We start from the raw sequence: 19,539 nt of genomic DNA, 5'->3' as shown, positions 1-19,539 counted from the left end.
GTCAAAAAAGGCACCCAATTGGCTTCCTCCCCTACAAAATTTTTCGACATTCTATAAACTACCCATAAACTTCTGTTTGTAAAATCTACACACACTCTATAGACACACCCTAGAAAACAGTCTATGGGCAATACAAATCTTATAGACTGTCATAGACAATATTTAGATGTATGATCATACAAAAGTTAGTAGACTTTTTTCTGTAGACAGGGTATAGACTATGAATAGACAAAAAGAAATCTATAGGAAGGCAATAGAGTCTATAAGAAGCCTATAGACTGTCTATAGACCATTTTTGTAAGGGCTATGGCAGTCTTACTGGGTACGAGCGCGTTAAAAGCAAGATTTTTCTGCGCATCAGAAGGTTAGACCATTCCCATGAATATGTTCACCACAGTATTTTGCAATATTCATCGGTTGCTTCACAATTAAACGTGATGTTGTGGAAAGATGAACTGTTTTTGGCTTCGTGGAGTGCTCCAGGAAGCTTAGGGTTCTACCTGCACAATTCAGAAGAGTGGAGAGTTGGGCTTGTTGGTTTACGATTATGTTGGGAACAGCGCTAACACAGGATGGAGCGCCTGTGTTGTGTTCTCGCTCCGTCCTGTGTTAGCGCTGTTCCCAACATGACCTGCACAACCTCGATTCGTTATTGAAGCTCAAGCTATGACTCGGCCTTTCTCGCTACGATGCAACTCTTTTGCGTCGTCTCTGGCTGGGAGCGGCGCTCGCAAATGCTTATTCTCATCTGATTGCAATGGCAGACACTCCAGCGAGTGAGCACTTTATGTGCGAAGAGACAATTGAGCCCCTAGTCTGTCATTCCACAACTTTAACAGTCAACCAGCTTCTCTGGAGGCAGCACTTCGCAGCTTGGATTCAGGTCCCCTAACGAAGTCCATGATTCTAGCACATTGGCCTCAATTTTCTGCTAAGAAAGTCACCGAGGCACTTCTAAAATGTTTTAGAGACACAGACGTGAGTGCAGCACTGTAGACTAGCTGTGAGCGTCCATATGTTGTTAAGACAACAAAAGCACAACGTGGCCACGGGCCGTACTGCGAACTGAACAGAACTTGAATCCCTTTCTCTTCCTGTTTGGCTCCCTTAATGGGTAACCGGGCATTGCCTGGTTAGCACCCTGGCTCTCCCTTTCTTCTGTTTCCCTCTCTGTGTTGCCCCCAGAATTAAAAAAAAATCTATTCATACACGGCTCTAGGAAACTCTACCCCAAACCTAATATGCGCCGGCAGCGCGCTATTGCACAGCTGCTGACGGTAATGTTAGACGAAAGGGCCACTATCGGCGCCACAGCTAACACGCGCAGCTTTACGTCTTCGAACAACTGGTGATGAAGGAAGCTTCAGTGGAAAACTTTGGATTCATTTAGGAAACAGCTGCGGTCCTTTAATGCGTCTCCGAAACTTGCGCGACCGCTTTTGCATTTCGTCCCCACCAACGACATCTGGCAGCGGCGTCCGGGAATAGCGCTCGCGACCGACCTCGAGCTCATTAGCAGGGCGGCTTAGTCACCGCACCAACTGCGGTTGCTGACGCCCAAGATGCTATGGCAATAACAACTGCCTATGCCGACTGTGGTACGGCAATGTTGTCACCAATGGACCATGAGCAGGATTTGTACGGCACTGCGAAACAATGCGGGCCACTTACGCGCATAGCTTGAGCCTCGTCGCTCGACGGGCATAAGAGGTGTCGAAATGTGCTTGAGCTCTCCGATGTCGCTCGCTAGCCCAGTTTGAACTTTGGTTAGTTTGCGTCATTAAGCGGCGTTTAAGCTGCGGTAGTGCGCATGGTATTAAAGGATGCTTGAACGAGTAGGTGGCTGGAGAGAATGCAATGAATCCGCTGTGCCCAGAACGTATTTTGGGGGCAGAAAATTACGTGAAAAAAAAAATGTCCCGATACTATTCAGCCCTATTTTGTTGAAGGAAAGTGACTGCGACCGGGCAGAGGAAACGCCATGGGAAAAAAAAAAACTAAGAAAGCAAAGAGTAACTCCCGACTTCGACGCGATGCTGTATGAAAATGTGAAATGCGAAAACGCATGTGCACTGAGATTACGGCGCACGACAAAGCACTCCAAGCAATAGAAAATAATCAGCTCACCTCCAATACACTGCGTGCCTCATAGCCGCGCGCAGAAGAGAGAAAGTGATTGCAACAGAGGGAGAGAGAGAGAAGATCTTTACTGAAAGGCAAAGGATTTAGCCGGTGTAGAAACAGTGCTGACATTATACTCTGCGTATCAGCAGAGTAGAATGTCTGCATGGGGATAGCCGCGTTCTTAACTTGGGCACATAACAATGCATGATCATTTCGGGGTGGCACGTATCGTGAACGGAAAAGGTTGGTTACTCAATGAATTAACATGTCACGGTTTTTCAGTGATCTTACAGCGCTCTGGGCGCTTATGGTAACCTGCTAAATCTTTATCTGCAAATGGTGTTCTGTCCTTATTTCTTGTTCTTTTGTTCTTGCTGGTGAAACTTCGCTTTGCTTTATGTCCACTGCAGTTCTTTTCAACAAACCCGTGTGCAGTGAAATTACAGCAGCTTTATCATTGTTCCGGAGCATATCGCAATAGCGTTAGCTCATTACCACTTTCTTGAGGAGAATGGGAAACGTGGTGAACACAATTTTCGCATCTTTGAACCAGTTTCTACGCGTTCACGAGAACGCCCCTGCAAGCTCACCGCTAGTCAGCACCTCGCTTTTGTCTCACGCAGTGAAGGGTTTGCGCAAGAGAGAACGCTTGTGTTTTCCTCTGGCTTCTGAGCCAAGCTGCGCTCCTCAGACGTCAGAAAAACGATTTCGCATTCTACGTCGCACGTGCTCGCGAGCCAAACTAGCAGGGAAGATAAAAAGTATAGGGTCAAAAATAAGTTTCCAGACCGCAAGGTAACCGCGCACGTTATCCCCTGTCGGGACGTGTTTATTCAAGGAAAATACGGCGCAACCGCTGCCGGCGCCCAAGCGTATCGAAGGGTTAACTGGCGTGACACCCTCGCGGCGCGGCTGGCCGGCGGCGGCAATGCTTTTGCGCGGTCTCTACCCCGACGTCCTTTGGGGCCCGGACAGCGTTGGGAAAGCCGATGTTTGCCGAGCTGCCAGCCCCCCGGCGCCCCCTCCTCTGCGTTCGCGCTACCGTTCAGCCAATCACACATGCCGCCGGCCACCCAGAACCAGTCATGACGCCACGACTCTTCTTCCCGGGAGAGGAGACAAAGTTTGCGCCGCTGCCACGCGGCCTGATATATGTTTCCTCTTGTTTCGTCGTGGCGGCCTTGCCCGAGGATCCGACGGGGGCCGATTTAAATGAGACGGACATTATTACCGCGCGGCGGGAAAGAGAAGCGAGACGCCCGCTTAACGGAGCCCCGTCTGAATCAATACGCAGAAGCGTTTGGGACGGAAACGACGGGGCACCCGCGACCGGACGGTGGGACCCCGCTCCAGTTCCCAGTACCACTTATCGCCACACCTAATAGTCGCGGGGAGAAGGCAGCTAGGCGAAGAAGCGGCCTGGGCCTATCGAGGGCCTTGCGCCCAGAGGGTGTTTCAAAAGGCAGGCAGGAGTGCTACGAAAGCTTCGCACGCATAGATGGGGCCATCCAGCTTGACAACTACACAAGCCCCTGCCGTCTGAACAGTTTTTGGGAGTATGATGGATTTTTTTTTTTTCAGTGACTGGAGCACGGAATGAACAGTACGCCAGACAAGGCTGCGTGTGCTGCGTGAAAGTTAGCGAGTTTGTGGTGCAGGTGTGAAAAAAAAAAAAACAAGAGGTCTGGTTCGCTCACGAGAATTAACAAGACGAAGGAAAGAAACATGTACAATTAGCCCAAAGGCCTATATTTACACACTGTTTCAACACAGCTCCATCAAGTTGTTATTTTCAGAATTCTCTTCCACGCAGCAGACAAGTCTGGAACATACCCAACATCGGACATCCCGCTTTCAGGTCTTTATATTTTCGAAAGGTTGCGTTAGCAGAGAAGAGAAATGAGTTGCCTGACCAGTGAGTCCGAGACTGCAGGAGTAAGGGATTGTTACTGATACCAGGAAGATTAACACTGGAAGTTGGCCTGAGACCAGGGGTCGGGGGGGAATCTGGTTCTGCTGTAGCGGCCAGTGCACCGGCAGTGAACACTCGGTTGTGTGCTTGCGCAATGGAACCTTACGCGTTAGCGGCGCTGTACCGGGGCCGGATTTCATAGTCGCCTGCGACCATGATGCCGCTGACACTCCATTGTGGCCACAAGGATTCACGGTCCGTCAGCGCAATATTACAGCAACAAGCGAACTGTGCGACTGTCGGTAATCAGCCCTCCGAGGCACAGTAGTCACCTGGTTTTGATGAGATTTCAGAGTGCACTTTAGGCAGACGGATTCCTTCTGCAAAGATGACCGTCCGCCAATTGGCCGGAGAAATGCCGCGCAACCTTATGAGCCTCTCTTGTCGCTGCAGCGGCGACGAGACTTCAGACGCCCATCCAAATGACGACCAGCCAACTGGTCAGTATGCGAAGCTCGAAGGGGTCACGCAAACTGCTCCGGGCTCCCATGAGTGTTTGGGTCCGTGTTCCGGGAACTAACGCGCTTCCCTTTCGCGTCAGGAAAAAGAGAGAAAAAAAAAGAAAAGCAGAAAAGGTCCGACAGGAGCAGACAACACATCGTCCAGCTCTTCGTGCGCCCCTAACTTGTTCGCATCCACTGCCTACCACCCGAGGGCAGGTATAAATAGAAGGCGCGGCAGAGCAATGCCGACCCGCCAGCGGTCGCCTCAAATGCACCGCCGCCAGGAGCCGCGACAAACGCCGAAAATGCCGCGCATGTCGACGGCCGCATCCGCGAGGAGGCCCTGCAGCCGCCATCCACGGCACTTCAGCCCCCCCCCCCCCCCCCCCCCCCCTCTTTTTACCCCCGAAACACCGGCTGTTGACGGAAACCGAATTCACGCTGACGTCCCGAATTCACGCTGACGTCACTGGGAACGGACCCGAAGGAGGAACATGTCTTACGTGCTGATGACCCGCATGCACTCGCAGGTGCGTCGTGAGGAAGCCAAGTCATCCAGCGTCCTGGCTTGAGTCTCGGAGCACTGTGCAGATAGGAGAAAGGAATAGAAAAAAATCAGGAAGCATATGCTAACAAAAATCTAATATTTAAAGAGGCGGCTGACGAGAAATTGCCAGAATTGCTACAAATTGTTCTTTTGCTTTTTCTTGTAGTAAAATTTTTATAGTTGTACGCTGGCTAAAGAAAGGGTTGAATTGTTTCGCCTTTACGCTTCCCTTCCCCCAATAAAACTGTTTGCCTTAATTATCCCATGATTAATTCGGCCTCGCGCTGCTAACTGCTGGCATCCCGGTTAGCTCAGCTGTTAGGCCGACTACCCTGGTCCGACCGTGATCCCGGGTTAATTCCCTACAGCCAACTAATTTTTCCTTCGTGATGTACTGTATAGTTAAACAAATCATTCGTTTTTTAACCATATGACTATATCCAGAAAGAAGCTCATAATATTCTCCGTTCGCCTCAGTTATGCATCTATCAAACTAGTTTATTCTGCTACTGACCACCCCGTAAGTGCAGTTATTAGCGACTAACTTTTCAGCTTAATAATTGGGTAATTCAGTTCTCCAGGTGCTTTTCCGCCAACGTTCAGCGTTTGCGCCAGTGAGTGTACTGTGCACGGCACGATCGAATACTCTGCTTAAAACATGGATTCAAACCAACCGAGCTGCGGGCGCTATTAAAGATTCGTGATTCGCTAAACCACATATCCAAGCTTTTCTGCTACGTTCACAGAATTTGATGGTTGACAAGCGACCATGGCTACGTGGTGTAAGCGCTAGTTGCACCTCATGGTCGTCTGCTTCGATCGCCACCGCAGACCACTGGGTCTATGCTACACAAACTAATGAAAGTAATGTTACCAATAAAAAGTAACGTTTGCACAAATGTAACATCAGTGAGTCGCGCAGATGTGTCGGATTTGACACATACAATTTCTTTGAGATCTCCGCGTTGCAGTGATAAAAAAAAATAATTTATTGAATAAATGACCGTGGTTATTCCAGAAATATTTTAGTTGCTGTGCAGATTTAATTTAATACTTTAGGTAAAATATTAAGCTTCACCACTCTACACGATGTAACAAATTCACACTGCACTCATTAATTGGCAGAAGTGCTAAACGACCGCTTTATACACGAAACATTTCAAAACCGATGTATGTTAGAAGATGCGATGTGAAAGCGACATGGCGTATAAAGTTCACTGTACAGGCCTGTTGGTTTTCCAGAACTCTGCACTCATGTGGAGAAGTTCTTGAACAAGACGCTATTTCACGTTTTTTTTACACCGTGCAGCGGGCGACAGCATGAGAGTCACATTTCTTTATTTTTTGCACCTACTGAAACAATGGTGTTCCTTCACGCAGAATTATTTGCATAACCGAAAGCAATAAACCGGCAGGCTACTAGGGAGGAAAACTACCCTGTGGCTAACGGACAACACTAAGAGCTTAAGGCTGCATAGATTTCCTGCAGAAAATAATTACCGGGACCTTCTATCGTATATTTTGACAGCCACATCATAATCCACACTGCAAGCCCTCGAAATAAGAATAATAATAAAAAATAAAGCTTCGACTAATGAAAGCCGCAGCGGTGGCTCGGTGGTTACGGCGCTCGGCTGCTGACCCGAAAGACGCGGGTTCGATCCCGGCCTCGGCGGTCGAATTTCGATGGAGGCGAAATTCTAGAGGCCCGTGTACTGTGCGATGTCAGTGCACGTTAAAGAACCCCAGGTGGGTGAAATTTCTGGAGCCCTCCACTACGGCGTCCCTCATAGCCTGAGTTGCTTTGGGGCGTTAAACCCTATAATCCAAACCAAACCAGCTTCGACTAAGGCACTGTGCTCAAACCTCCACACAGTTTTACAAAAACACGTCTTGAACGAATGGATGCCATCTCTCTTTCAAGAATCGAGGAACCAACGCAACTGGTTATATGTACCCTGACGTTCATTTTTCTCGGCCAGCCGTGAACTCACTGACGTGCTACCAGGAGATGCTCAGGCTTCGGACGAGAGCCTTTGGGCAGGAGCTTCGTGACGCGAGCCGCTGTTGTGAATTTGGAACCAGATTCGCACATGATTTCGCACGTAGTACCAATTCAGCACAGCCGACCAACAACCAAGGCGCTGGTAGCACGCGCCGGTGGCATGTAGAAGATGCACCTTAATTGATTGCTTGGTCATGGATAACTTTGGAGAAGAAAAAAGAGAAAGGAAACAGCAGGCATTCGTGAGCAAGCGAAACAGTCATCGTTGTTCTGTTCTTGTATATACTTTGGCGAAGTAGCCTGCATGCCAGAGCCAACTTAGTTTTCACCCGACGCCTTTGAATCCATCTATCAAAGCTTACATGTGAATTTTATGTAATTGTTTTCTGTTTTTCTCTTTCCTACGGACAAAGCAAGCTGGCGGTCCGGTTGATGTTGACATACCATACCAAAACTCTTTTTGTACTGCTTTTGGGTCCCCTGAAAGCAATCAGCAGTCATACGTAACATTATCGTTGTAACGCAGCGCAGTGTCTGCTAGGCAAATCTCATATTACACACCTTAGTTTCACTTAGTACAAAGCTTTACGTGGTTGTATGGATAAAGAAAAATAATGTTTTTTTTTTTCTAGAAACTGACATCAAATTATGTCTGAAACTGCGAAGACATTCAAATACCTTCTGTAACCGCGCAGGAGTAAAGAGACGCTCCTTCACCCCTTCGTTCTAGGAAGTGTTCGCGTTACTGTAATAGCCAATTTCCTATTAGTCGACAGAAGAGAGCCTTTAGGCGGCAGGGCCGGCGTTCCCTGCGGCTTTCGGTAGCTTTCCGGACTCTGAGTTGTAAGACAGCGCTGTCTTCCCTCGTCCTTGTGCAGGTGCGCTGTTCTAGCCTTATTATATCATACCAACTTCCCCATCAGTCTGCGTTGTTTCTGGACTGAGCTTGCAAGGGCCCGATATAGGAAAGGGTCCGGTTCTTACAGCATACGCGCAAGCGTGAACAGCTTTTGATAAGTAGGCCTTGTTGCTTAGGCTGCGCCCGCAGAGTTTTGCGCATCTCTAGGCAAAACAACTCGAACTGGAAGGATTCGCAACACTGATCGGGCGTAAGCCCTGGTCCTGATCGGCTCCAACCCGCGCTCTGCTCCGTTGAAAGAGCAACTGACACAATGGCTGAGACCCAGAACAGTCACAAACTAATCTTGAGTGCAAGAAGCTTGGTGAACCTGGATTATCGTTCTTTCGTACGCCTTCACTTTCACTACTACGAGGCTGACTCAGCTCATTCTGTTGCCTCACTGCACTCTAAAACCATGTAAAAACTGCATCGCTCTCACGTCAAGCTTGTAACGAGCTAACATTTTCTCTCACTAACGTCACACTTTTAGAACCCTCTACTGTCATAGCATCTGCAAATTTCACGCAGTACTTGTGGTAGCGTATGCACCGATTGCATTCTGCAAGTGTAGTGTAGTTGGTATTGGACGAAATCAACTCAGCTTTTTTTTTTTTTGAACAAGTGTGGTTCGTTATCGGCCAGCGTCTTTTTTTTTTTTTTGCTGTCATGGATGGCCAACTCTCCTGAATCATCCAGTCATATAACGCTCTTGTTCTAGAGAAGCTTTTTGAATACTGACCTATACTGTCTCTCAAAATTATTTAGCACTGAAGTGGAATCTATAGCTGGTGCTAGGAAAACAGAGCCCGAATTCTCAAATATTCTTGCGCTGAAATCTAGTGCCTGACTGGTTGGCACTTCGTTTGTTGTATGCTGTGCTATCCCGGTCGATTAATGAAGTGACATTGGCTTGTGGAGTCACAAATTGTTCTCACGTGCAAATCACTGTGAGAATTTGTCCCCTGATTTGGTCTCGTTTGGTCACGGAACTTGTAGATTACTATTCAATGTCTGTAGATTCTAAGACAGGGTTCCAGAGCCGTATTCTGTAACCACTTTTATTTTCATTATTCATTCTTTTAGTCCTTGACCATCCGTAGCGGCTACCTGTGCGTCAGAACAGATAGCTGGAATACCACGCCATTCACTAGCTCCGCTATTACAAGTTGCTGTAATCAATGACGTACAAAAATGAACCAGAAAAAAAAATATCACAAAGTAATACTTCAAAGTATTGCAGTGGAAGTTCTCCCAACTGCGCTAAAAGACCAAGGTCAACGGATCCCTTCGTGGATCGCTTCCTTGCCTTCGGTCTGGCGATGTGAACAGAAGTGGCCACCATGCCACTGTCGGCTTATGTATCGCTTTAAGACCATTACGTAAGAATATTGTGCAGGCTCATGCAGGACATGATTAAAACGTCTCTTTAGCCGGCAGGCATGGGCTTCACTCAAACGGTCTCTGATTCTACTTGTGTTCTTCAGTCTTTAGACTCTTAGTCACTCAAGGGCTTTGCCGTTCGGCTGATGATCCCAAGGTCGCGGGTTCGATCTCAAGCATGGCGGCCGTATTTCGAAGGAGTCGAAATATGGCCCGTGTGCTGTGTGATGTCAGCGCACGTTAAATAACCCTAGGTGACCAAATAATCCGGAGCCCTCCACTATGGCGCCCTCACAGCCTATGTGTCACTTCGGGACGTTACGCCGCCGCGGTGGCTCAGGGGTTATGGTGCTCGCCTGCTGACTCGAAATATGCGCGTTCGATCCCGGCATTTTGATGGAGGCGAAATGGTAGAGGTTCGCGTACTGTGCGTTGTCAGAGCACGCTAAAGAATTCCAGGTGGCCGAAATTATCCCGAGCAATCCACTGTGGCGTCCCTCATAGCCAGAGTCGCTATGGGACGTTAACCCCCCATAAACCAAGCCAACACCAAACCTAACCTCGGGACGTTAAACCCCCCATTTTAGGATTCACAAGACTCTTAGTCAGTGGTGTGTATAATGAAACGGTTTGACGACACTGCAGGCTTTAGAAAAACCACTGTAACTTCGTAAATTCTTTAAAAATTGCGAATGAATGCAAGAGATGTACAAGAAAATCGCGAGAGTAATTGTTGCAGTCAAATAGTAACTATTTGATGCTCGTATTGGGTCTTTCATGGTAAGATAAAGTGACTTAATGGTGTCATAGGTAGTCGCTCTTGAGCTCAGCTCAACGTATACGCCGAGTACAGTCTGAAAGGATTGAACGTGTCAATATGGCGCACCAATCAAGTTCACATATGTTGTCCGTACATGTACGCTGGCTATCAATGGCGCCTGCAGTGTCAGCGACAGTACTGCCAAGTTGGAAGGTTTTGCTTCAGTAAGACATGAGGAATAGCCCCAAAATGATATGAAGCGTTGATTGGTATAGTAACAAAAATAAGCTTCTATAAACTGCCGCCGCTGCGATAGTCATTACATAACTATATCACCACTGTAAAACCGTTTTTTTTTTAAATTTTGCTCGTCACACAAATGCACGCTTGTTTCAAGTTTCATGAAAACAGATGAAGCGGCCATAAACCATTGAAACTTTCGCTAGTAACCACCAAGAGAGGTCAGATGATTAAATTGTAGCATCACTAAGAATCAGCTGGATGCTTGTTCGCTGCCATTTACAGGGCATTTTCATCACACTTTTGCTGTAGTAAAGCTTATCCTGCGAGGACGTTTTTGCAGGCCAGTTGGTTCATTACTGGAATTGATTTTAAGCGCAGAGGAACAGCACATGATGGAGAGAAGTTGACAGGATCGAGCGTCAAGTTCTTTCCTTCCTGTGCTGTTCTTTTGCGCTTAAAAGCAATTCTAGTAAAATTTATCCTAATTGGGCAACGTACTCTTTAAGGGATCGCTAAACACTGACGTATGCAGATTGTGGGAGGCTGCTAGGAAATTCAGCAATTTTCTGTGGAATGACAATTATAGTAAAATGCGCATATGATGGGACTATAATTCTGACTTGCAAGGTTTACCCCTTAACTAATCAACTATGAGGGGTTGCTCTGGGGTTACACCTAATGGCAAATATCCAAGCGCTAGAAACGGTGGGCACGTACGTGATGGTAAATTATTTATTACCATAAGGTAAGTGCCGAGTAGCCTAGCTGAAGTGCGCCGAAGATGTCATGCTGGAAAAGTTGTAAAAAATCCTTGAAATGCGACCGAGAGGAACAATGAGAGCCGCCCCATTCCGAAAACGTGACAGTGAATTTTTGTGAAAAAAGTGCGCAAAATCGCTGACCTTGTCTGCACTGCACTTCTAAATCTGCACGCTGCGATTTCTCTCACGTTCTCAGTGGTCAATAAAGCTCTCTTCGTGGAAGTGTCCTCACACTCTGGTCTCATCACATAAGCACATTCAACTCTCAATTTAATTCAGGGGCGCAGGGTGCCTAGCCTGTTTATTTTTCGAACGTTTGAACACTTTCTTCAGTCAAGAGCGTTCGGGGGAGCCCCACAATATGAGGGGGGGGGGGGGGGGGGGGGGGCGTGAAGAATTGAAGAGGTTTCCACGAAAATAATATTTCCGGTTAACTTCCCCACGAATGCTTTAGTACTGATGCATAGCAAAACTATACAACCTTCTCAAATCTTTTCAATTTCAAGAAAAAATTGCCCTGGAAATCATTCGCTGATTCTTTTCCGATCTATCCTCTTCACACGCTGCCTTCAGAACCCTGACTTGGATAACACAGCTGGCTAACGATATTGCTAAATGGCTGTCAACTAGGAGTGGGATAATGATCGTAATTTTCGCATAGCGAATCGAATATCGTTCTCTTCCGTTCTCTGAACAATCGAATAGTGCATGCTCGAAATTATTAGAAACGAATCGAATCCGATCCCAAGAGTTCAAATAGTTTTCGAATAATCTGCACAAAGTTCGAATAGGGCATGGCATAGTTCCTTTCGAGGACTGCTTCTAAAAACAGGGTCCACGACACCCCACGGCATGCTGCCGCGATTGGTCAGTGAAGGGAGGAGGGCCCAGGACCGAGAAGCTGTTCACTTGTGTGGCATTCATGCCCGATATCGAAAGCTATGACTGTTGTTCCTCTCACCAACAAGAATTTGGCGCTAAAATGTTTGCTGTCGTCATCATTAGCAAAAGGCAATTTTACTATGCGTGTGACACGATTGTCATTGAGTTAAATCACTCACCTCCAGCTGCGTGTCCGCTAATGAAATCAATACTGCGTCTTACGACAGCTACGCCATAATTCCATGACTTATAGCGCCTCCGCTAGCGTCAAGCCCAGCTTTCTCGTGCAAAAATTTTGAAAATTGGAAAATTATAAGACACTGATATGGAAATATTGAAGATTATGGTGAAATCTGACATAGTATGAAATAATTGCGTTCATAAACGGTTTCCCGCTCAAAAATGCCTTTGTCCAGAATTGCTGGGTATGCTTGTTCTATCGCATGAGTATTCTTTTTGTACGAATACTTGCACAAGCAGCGAATAATCACACAAGTATTCGATTCGCATTCGAATCGCTCTTTAATTACGCTATTCGTATTCGATTCGGTTACAGAAAAGTACTATTCGCACACGCCTATACTGTATACCGTGACCTCCTAGACGGCAGCTTCAATATAAGTCGCGACAATTTCTTGTCCCGCTCAGTGATCAAGGAACCCGTACGTGGTTCCGAAACGTCTTTCAATTTCATGACAAGGCCAGTGACCGCATTCCTGCTTCTTTTCCTTGATCAACGGCTTAGCGGAGAAGTCGCTCCGCGAACTTTATCCGTTACGTGCGAGCAATACCGAACATTAATATTTCGTCTTTTGTGCAAGTATTTGTTCTGATACTCAGCAACATTGCTAGAATAACAGGCGATACTTTGACCTCTCAGGATCTGAAGAACAAATAGCCTGGTTCCAATAGTTGAGTCGCTATTGAACACATTTTGAATGTATTTCTTTTATATAAACATGAAAGCAAAAAAAAAAATGAATTGCATAGCATGGCCTTGCTGCGTCTAAGTAGCTTCTACCTTTAAAGATTTAAAGCGGATTACGGGTTGAAAGTTGAAAGAATGCACAGAGAAAGCTTAGTAAAGATCGTAGCACCAAAAACAACAGTCGCTCTTGATGAGTGAGAAAATTGTTGCGAAATCGTTGCGAAAATGTTGCGAAATCGCAAATAATGCCAGAGTGCTTAGCAGATAAGCAACCTCTGTATCACACGGGCTGTGTTTCGATGCAAGAGGAACCTTGCCTGTTGTTAAGCCTCCATCTCAGATGTAAAACTGTGAAATTCGCCCTTCTACCAAGCTGCACTTCTTCGCAAACTAGGCACTGGCAAATAAGAGCGCACAACCATGCAAAGCACCCTTGCAGCCTTCGAGTTTAAAGTATCATGCCTACATAGATAATTCGAACACTTTTGTGACTAAAGCAGTCTACCATGGGTGTGCAACACTTACTCAACTCCCCAGCGCCATATGCACTGCTCGAGAAGGAGCGCGTAATCAGCCGAGTGGAAGAGACCTGCCGTTGGAAGCGCTTCAGGGACACGGCGACAGAAGAGCCCGACGATCGGCGACAAGCCCAAGTAGGCCGGTCGCGGTGGCGTCATATTTGCATACGTCCTTTTGATATCGCGCCCCGTTCAGATAACGCTGGCGTTTTGCAAGAACTCTGCTATATCAAGTTATATATGCAAATACGATACGCCTTTGCAACACAAGACGGCTACAATTTTGCCAGGGCGTGATAAGATAGAAGCCGGACGTTATAGTGCCCCACTTGATTCGTGGCAGAGTCCACAAGCGAGCACCAGAACACGGAGGACCAGAGAGCAGCTCGCGCAACGAATGCAGCCGCGCATCGGAAAGAAACCGGAGGTAAGTGGCGACTCTCAGAGAGAAAGCGGCGGCGAAACACACTGCTTTCACCCTATTCATCATAGCCCGGCAGAAGATGAGCGGATGCCTAAAGGCGCTTTATTTGCCCGAAGGGAGTCGACCGCGGCATGCAGAGACGTGCGGGAGGAAGGGCACCTGTGCGCCGAGCGGGCGCAAACAGCGCCGCACGTGCGAGCGACTCACCGGGGCTGCGGGACCGTGGCGAGAACTTAAGACTCGGGACGGGGCGAGAGGGGGCCGTGGCCTAGCGGCTGGCGCGCGCTGACGTCACGGGCGCCGCGCCCGTCGATTGGCGCAAAGTGCAGCGGCGCTGGCGCTCATAAATATGTGGGGCAAGCCGGCGGGGGCCGAGCTCTTTGGAGCGCAAGTCGTGTGTGGAGCGCGCCGCGAGCGGAGGAGTCTTGTGAGCCCGAGCCGAGCGCGCGGCGCAAGTGTGGCCCTGTACGCGGGTGAAGCGGGCGAGGCCGCGGTGGCAGCGTGGCTCGGCGGCGCGCCCCCGGACCCTGCCTGCCTGTACTTCCAGGGCGGTGCGGCGGCGGCCACGCCGTCGCCGTCGGGCTCGTCGCTGAGCTCGTCGCTCGATGAAGACGCCATGGCTGCCGACGAGTACAGCTTCGACCTGGAGAACCTCGAGGAGGTCGTCAAGCAGGAGATGGGCGCCAAGTACGCGGCGCTCCAGCCCGAGCTGCAGCAGCTTGAGCACCTGCGCCGGCCGCTGGTCGGCAGCACGCCGGGCACTCCGCCGGACACGCCGCCCGGCTCGACCGCCTGCCCGGCGTCGCCCGAGTTCGGCGCCTGCATGCCGGACGACAGCATGATGTGGCTGTCTCAGCCGCCGCCGCCGCCGGCGCCGCACCAGGCGCATGTGCGCTTCGGACACCAGGAGCCGCTGGACCTGCGGCCGCAGGGGGATCTCGAGTGGCTGCAACTTCGCCGCGACCTGGAGGGCCCGCGGCCCCCGATGCCCCCGCCGATGCCCATGCGGGACATCTTGGACGACGAACAGCTGATCTCGCTGTCTGTGCGCGAACTCAACAAGCGACTCCACGGGTTCCCCCGCGAAGAAGTGGTTCGCCTCAAGCAGAAGCGTCGGACGCTCAAGAACCGCGGCTACGCGCAGAACTGCCGGACCAAGCGCCTGGCGCAGAGGCACGAGCTGGAAAGCAGGAACCGCATCCTTCAGGCCGAGGCCAACCGTTTGCGTCAGGAGCTGGAACGCGCCTGCCAGGAGCGTGACTTCTACAAGCAGCAGCTGGGCGCCGCCGCGCGCGCCCGCGCCCAGCAGCCGCAGCCGCAGCAGCTGCCGCCCCACGGACTCGGGCCCGGCTCGCCGGGCTTCCTCATGTGACTCGCCCGTCGCACACCCTGAGACTGTACGAAAGGCGCGCTGCCGCGCCGACGACCACTGAGTGCCGTCGCCTGGCCTGATGCCCCAGCCGACGCGCACCCCCAACCGGACTGTACGAAAGGCGGCCCCGCCCGCTGACGACTCCCCGCTTGCGCTTGCTTTGCTTGTCCCATGTCTTGCCCGCCGCCGCTCAAGGCTCGCGTTCCGGGTGGACGCCGGCGAGTTTGCTATCAACAGGTACGAAAGGCCCCGCATGGCCGCATTTGCCCCTTGACCGCCGAGCCGGACGCGTGCCAACTCGCGGGCAGGGGACGCCGCACCGGCGCTGGGTCGAGGCCGGAGTCGCTGCGGTGTCTCGTCCCCGCTCTCATGTCGCTGCTCCGCGCACTCGGCAGGCCGTTGGCCGCGTGTGTTCCCAAGCATGCGCTCTTTCTCGCGGCCCTCCGTTAATATTCTCCCTTCTCGCTGGCGGCGGTTAGAGTAAGTGCTAGTCGTGGTCAAAAGTTTGTGATCGTGTCGCTGTCGTCGTGAGTGATTTTGTTACCAGTCTGGGTCGCCCGTGTTTCTTAAGGTACGCCCTTCATGTGAGTGCGATGCAGGTGTTTACTGATGCTGAAACAGCAGGGTTAGCGCAGTTCTATCGAGTGTCATGCGCACTTCCTGCCTTCGCCTGCAGTGTCCAATGCGAGAGGAAAGAAGAAGGAGAAACATTCGTGTTTTCTAGTCTGTTGCTTGCGTACTTCATTGATATTCGGCGGAAAGGTTCCACTCTGAGTGCTCGCCTAAAAGCCAAGGAAGTATATCTCGTCTCCATTGCATGTGTATGATCCAGGGCCCAGATTTCGCTCCATAGGAAGGATATGGCTGCCATTCCTAATCTATATAGCTGCTAAAACTGTATTAATCAACTCTGTCCCATCCTGTCATCAAAGAACACTCACGCATACCATGTCTCGTCAATCCTCCTGACCACAAGATGGGAACACAGTAAATGGTATTACTTTTTTACAAGTAACATTCTTCGTTGCCGATGCACCTCTCAGTTGACCGTAGGGGAACAAGGCAGACTGACAGCGTCTCTAAGCGGTGCTTCTGATCACAAAATGCCCGAACAAGATCCTCGGCAGCGTGTCCGCATGACATGGCATTGTAAAATGCATAATGATCTCCTGTGTGACGTTTTGAACACAGAAATGATAAACATGTCTTTTAAAAACAGGCTTTTAAAAATAGCGGAAAGAGGCTATGACGGAACAAATGGCCGCTGCCTCGGCTCTAGTGACTTCTACCTTTCTAGCGCAGCTTGGCCGCCATTGCGTCGTGGCGCTGTGAGGTGAAGTCACGATAAGATTGAAGAAGCTCTTGTTGCTGAGTGCGTTTTATGCACTAATGTTATAGAAGTCAGTGAAACCCTTTCCTTGAGCTTTTGTGCCGTCTGCAGAAATATTGTTTCATGACTGTATTCGGAGATAAATAATCAATTGTGCGCCAGTTTGCTGGTTATGTGACCCCTGTTGCGGCTTTCGACTACAAGTTGTGTGCCCTCCTAGCGTGCATTGTTCGATCCAGGTCGTGCTAGCGTGACGACATAGTTCCTTGAATCAGTGTGGACACTGCCTTAGTCAATGAAGTCGTGTTGAAGGCATTCAGGTTCGTGCAATACTGTTACGGCAAAGAGTAATAACCGTGGGAGGCTGTCTGTGTACAGATCCAGCTAAACCTGACGCCCTTTGTTGCCGAAAAGGGAGTACACAAACCCCACCGCTATATCACAGTGCAGTGTTCGCAAAGATGAGTTCACTAGTCTTGGTATAGTCACGACAGTCGAAAACCTATTAATGCATACGTGTTTTCTGTTCCTGGATTCACGTATATACGCCCCTCAACAGCTGCACTATCCACACGGGAGTTCGCCCTATCATGTTATATGACGGGGGCTTTCTCGCAGAGCCGCTGGCCTCGCGTACGAATCAAACGAAACGAAAGGCAGATGTGCGCAGACAGTTGTTCGAGTCAAGGAGTAGAAAAGAGCGATGCGCAATGCTTTGAAATATACACAGATTTCTTTATACGTTTATTTCTAAGGAAAATCAAAGAACTTGTTTTGGGGCGCAATTCCTAGTTTAAGGCCATCAGTTGTTTTCATGCGACAAGCAAAAAAAAAGCACGCTGTTTTCTACTGTGATAAGTGAGACTGTAAATTAATATGTGTGTGCAAAGAAAAAAAAGCGCATTATTTGTTTTTATTTCAAGTTGTGTTGTGTCCAAGAAATTTCAACGCTGTTACATGAACATGTGCATGTATGTAATTGTATAAATATCCCCCTCGCATAAATAAGCTCGTGTAAATATTCCCAAATGTACGCGCTACCACTGTGTCTTACCGGAGAAGCAGGAGTTCGTGATGCGTCACCTATCGTGGCGGCGCTGTCTTGGCACGGAGCGATAGCCACACCGCCAGCGCCACTGCGTCCCTGCTTCGCCGGTGCGGGCACACCCCAATTTCCACCCCTTCCACCATAGGAGAGCGTGTAATACTATTCTTACTGTTCTGCTGTCTTCTGCTCCCGCGAGGTCAGCTTAATCGAGGCAAATTGTGCGTGTTTTCAGTTCGCTTTTAAGCGCTTGTACATACCTGCTTGCCTGGGTGGTGCGTTTTAACCGAGCGGACAGCAATTTTAAACCTTGTCAGCTTTTCGTGGAAGGTGTGCGTGTGCGCTGTAATAAGGACATTTACGTTGCCGACACCATTTTCCAGGAGACGATTGTCACGGTGTAAAAATATAAAATCAAGCAATAAAGGGACACATGAATGCCAAAAAAAAAAGTGATTTCCCCCCCTTTTTTTTCCCGCCGTGTTGGCGGACATATGTGCGGCGAAGAGGTGAATCGATTGCGACGCGACAAGCTCTTCTTCCCAGCACTTCTTTGAAGACAACGTATACCTCCTTATCAGTACCATTTTGTGCACTTGAACAGGTGAAACTTTGCGGGGACCGTGTTGTGTAGCAATTCTCTCCCTCCCCTCAATTCACTGTCACTCTTTTTTTACCATTGGTCAGCCGTGCCTTTGTTGCCAGCCCCGGCGAGAGGCTTGCTACCTAGATATCAGCTTTAACGCCACATGTGGCTGTTATAACTAATAAAGGAGCAAATTAATGAACCAGGAAAGAACCATTGTAAAACGGGCTGCACCGGCCGCATTTGTGACTGTTCCTTTCTGGATTAATTTTCCCCAGTTAGGTACCGGAGCCAGCAAATGGCATTGGTTGCCAACTGTTGGCTCCGACACCACAGGTGGTAACTGCCAATCAAAGAGGAGCAAAAAATTAACAGGGAAAAGAATCGTTGCAGTATACGCAGTATATACACTTTGAAGGCCGCAGGTCGCCGAGACGCTTTTTCTTCCCCCGGATATTGCCTCTGCGAGCTCTAGCAGACGGTATGTCGCCTTCGAGTTGCTTGAAAATATTCTAGCTCTTTTTGGTCTGAAAAAGCTGTACTTTTATATACTATGGGTGTGTTCATTTGATAGATCACCGTGTTAAGCGTTAAAATAATCGCGATGTTCTCCGCGCAGAATACGTCGGTTTCCTGGGTGGCTTAATGCCTGGGAAACGCGAACACGACCAGCCGCAGAGGGCATGTGGAGTTTTCCAACCTTGCACACTCGGAGAAAACTCTTTGTGAACCAGTCAAAGGCACGCATGATGTTTGCTCTGTAGAGGAAGAACTACCAGACACATCGGTTAGTGCATGCTGTTATAAGCTTAGGAAGCAGCGACAGAGGCGGAGTGGGTGAAGAAAGAGACTAAATTGAGCACAGGTTTGTAATGTTCTGCATTACTTATATGGTAGCATAAAATTTCCGACATGGTTTTTAATTGCATTGCACAGCTCGAAATTATTTTGCCTAGTATCTTAGCTTACTTTCTTGTTAGTAACTGAAATGTTTTTTTTTTGCCCGGTAATGATTTCAGGTAATGACATGCAGAATTACCCATAAGGCAAATGTGCGCCGCAATTGTTGCCTTCGACAACACTTCTCTAGAGCAGAAATCTGAGGTGGTATTCTTTTTTTATATATAACCGAAAACCTTGCTGGCAGTGTTGCCCCTGAGGCATGCATCTTCACTTTTCAATAGACAAGGCTTCCATCGCAGTGACATTTCTTCTCTCTGTGAATGTCTAGCTTCATTTCTGCGCAGGCGTCTGCGTCTCTTACCCGTAACCTTACATTACCTTGCTTTTAATCCTACGCAGGGCGTTAAATATATAA

The 19,539-nt window shown here is 48.9% G+C and overlaps 2 protein-coding genes across 3 annotated transcripts in view; both read left to right on the top strand.

Moving 5' to 3' along the window:
* Positions 1 to 13,477: 13,477 nt before the first annotated feature.
* Positions 13,478 to 19,539, top strand: part of LOC144113528 (uncharacterized) — a 102,925-nt gene continuing 96,863 nt past the window's right edge. For both annotated transcript variants that reach the window (XM_077646644.1, XM_077646643.1), the window contains exon 1: positions 13,478 to 13,891. In XM_077646644.1, coding sequence (XP_077502770.1) covers positions 13,862 to 13,891 — 30 coding nt within the window. In that variant the 5' untranslated portion in view covers positions 13,478 to 13,861. The remainder of the gene's footprint in view (positions 13,892 to 19,539) is intronic.
* Positions 13,884 to 18,087, top strand: LOC144113527 (uncharacterized). The gene has a single exon (XM_077646642.1). The coding sequence runs from the start codon at positions 14,238 to 14,240 to the stop codon at positions 15,258 to 15,260; it is 1,023 nt and encodes a 340-aa protein (XP_077502768.1). The 5' UTR covers positions 13,884 to 14,237; the 3' UTR covers positions 15,261 to 18,087.

This window comes from Amblyomma americanum, chromosome 1 (assembly GCF_052857255.1).
Source record: "Amblyomma americanum isolate KBUSLIRL-KWMA chromosome 1, ASM5285725v1, whole genome shotgun sequence".
Lineage (NCBI taxonomy): Eukaryota > Metazoa > Arthropoda > Arachnida > Ixodida > Ixodidae > Amblyomma > Amblyomma americanum.
This window is presented reverse-complemented; position numbering and strand designations above follow the sequence as displayed.

What these genes read in the sequence shown, in the direction of transcription:
- LOC144113527 (XM_077646642.1), top strand. Translation starts at nt 14,238, where the DNA reads ATGTGGGGCAAGCCGGCGGGGGCCGAGCTCTTTGGAGCGCAAGTCGTG.